The sequence below is a fragment of the Galeopterus variegatus genome, unplaced genomic scaffold, assembly GCF_000696425.1.
Source record: "Galeopterus variegatus unplaced genomic scaffold, G_variegatus-3.0.2 Scaffold294, whole genome shotgun sequence".
Taxonomy (NCBI): domain Eukaryota; kingdom Metazoa; phylum Chordata; class Mammalia; order Dermoptera; family Cynocephalidae; genus Galeopterus; species Galeopterus variegatus.
The window spans coordinates 627,815-629,959 of record NW_007726405.1 but is presented as its reverse complement, the minus strand read 5'-3'; the positions used below and the strand labels follow the sequence as shown (position 1 = coordinate 629,959).

General features: G+C 63.9%; 1 protein-coding gene across 1 annotated transcript; it reads left to right on the top strand.

The window, feature by feature from the left end:
* Positions 1–262: 262 nt before the first annotated feature.
* OLIG2 (oligodendrocyte lineage transcription factor 2) lies at positions 263–1,805 on the top strand. The gene is given in 3 exon segments (XM_008567124.1): positions 263–330; positions 1,102–1,650; positions 1,653–1,805. Coding segments are annotated over 2 exon segments (660 nt in total). The 5' UTR covers positions 263–330; positions 1,102–1,143.
* Positions 1,806–2,145: the final 340 nt, after the last annotated feature.

The window sequence follows — 2,145 nt, the reverse complement described above, 5'->3', positions numbered from 1 at the left end:
CCGACCGCAGGCGCCTATTGGCTGTGCGAAGGGGGGAGGCGTGCGCCGGGCCGGCGGGTTTCATTGAGCGGAATTAGCCCGGATGACATCAGCTTCCCAGCCCCCCGGGCGGGCCCAGCTCATTGGCGCTGCTGCCCCTCCAGGACAAGCACATTGTTCCCCGCCCCCGCATCGGCCACCGCCGCTGCCGTCGCCGCTGCCACCCGGCTATAAAAACCGGCCGAACCCCGAAAGGTGCGGATGCTTATTATAGATCGACACGACACCAGCGCCCGGAGCCAGGTTCTCCGCTGCGGCTTTTCAGAGCAAGGTCCTGGAATCGCATCCACAGTAAGTGTCCCCGCCCCCCAGCCCAGATACCGGGGACAGGCGCGCCCCCAACTCGGCTCCGACCCAGGATGCTCTGGTAGAGGGGGCCCGGGTGCCGCTCCTGCTGGTCAGTTCTCCTGAGTGCCTTTGCTGCTCTGACCCTCCCCACTCTTCGCAGCATCCCCTTTGCCCAAAATAAGAGAAGTCAGGCGACAATAGGTCTCTCTGCCCACCTCCCGGTCAGCTGGCGAGCTCCCTGCGACCCCCGGGCGCAGCACATGGAATCTGGGTCCCGCGCGGGCGCTGGGTGCATGTGTGTGTGCGTGTGTTTGCTGCGTGGTGTCGATGGAGATAAGGTGGGTGCGTCTGAGGAACCAGATAAATAGTTCTCTAGATCTCCACCCTTCCCAGAGTCCTCACTTGCCAGTCGTTTATTCCAGCCCTGGAGACTCGGCTTTCCCATTCCTAACTGAAGGATCAAAACCTCTAGAACTTTACCGTTACTGAGGGTCACCAAATGCTCCCCGAAATAAAACACCTGTGGATGAGAGCGGAGGGGAGGAGGTAGGGAGGGAAAGTGAGAGATGAGTTATAGGTGCCTGCGTGACGCTAGAAGGAAGACCAGGGATAGCAGTGAGGTGGACACAGAGCCACCCGCCACCCACACGCCTGGACTCCACGCTGTGGTACAGGCGGAAGCGGCTCTTCTGCCTCACTTAGAGTCTCTGTCTCTGTATCTCTCTCTCTCTCTCTCCTGTTTCTCCCCCTGTCCTGGAAACTCTGAGGGTTTAGGGAGGGAGGACCCTGCGAAAGCTGCGACTATCCCCTGGGGCCATGGACTCGGACGCCAGCCTGGCGTCCAGCCGCCCGTCGTCGCCAGAGCCCGATGACCTTTTTCTGCCGGCCCGGAGCAAGGGCAGCAGCGGCAGCGGCTTCACTGGGGCCACCGTCTCCTCGTCCACGCCAAACGACTGCCCGCCGGAGCTGAGCGCGGAGCTGCGTGGCGCCATGGGAGCGGCGGGCACTCACGCCGGGGACAAGGTGGGCGGCAGTGGCTTCAAGTCATCCTCGTCCAGCACCTCATCGTCCACATCGTCGGCCGCGTCGTCCACCAAGAAGGACAAGAAGCAGATGACGGAGCCGGAGCTGCAGCAGCTGCGCCTCAAGATCAACAGCCGCGAGCGCAAGCGCATGCACGACCTCAACATCGCCATGGACGGCCTGCGAGAGGTCATGCCCTACGCGCACGGCCCGTCGGTGCGCAAGCTCTCCAAGATCGCCACGCTGCTGCTGGCGCGCAACTACATCCTCATGCTCACCAACTCGCTGGAGGAAATGTGGGGAGCGGGGGCGGCGGCAGCGGGGGCAGTGGTGGCTTCCAGCACTGGGGCGGCATGCCCTGCCCCTGCAGCATGTGCCAGGTGCCACCACCGCACCACCACGTGTCGGCCATGGGCGCGGGCAGCCTGCCGCGCCTCACCTCCGACGCCAAGTGAGCCGGCCGGCACCGACGCGTTCTGACGAGCGGGGGAAAGGGCGGGAGGGCCGGGCCGGGGGCCGCTGGGAGGAGAGGACTGGCCGGCGCTGGGGCTCGGGAACTCTGTATCGAGGAAGGACGCAGGACCATGGACTGGTCGGGGGGGACGGCGGGATTCCAGCACCCGGGAGCCGCAGCAGTGGGGGCGCGCACAGAGCAGTAGGGAGTGAGAGAGGACGTTACTCCAGGACTTGGTTGAGCTTTCTCTGGCTTTAAACCACATTGCTCCGGTAGACACTCTGTTATAAAAAGGCATCGCTGTGTGCATCCCTCACTCGAACTTACCCCACCTACCGGAA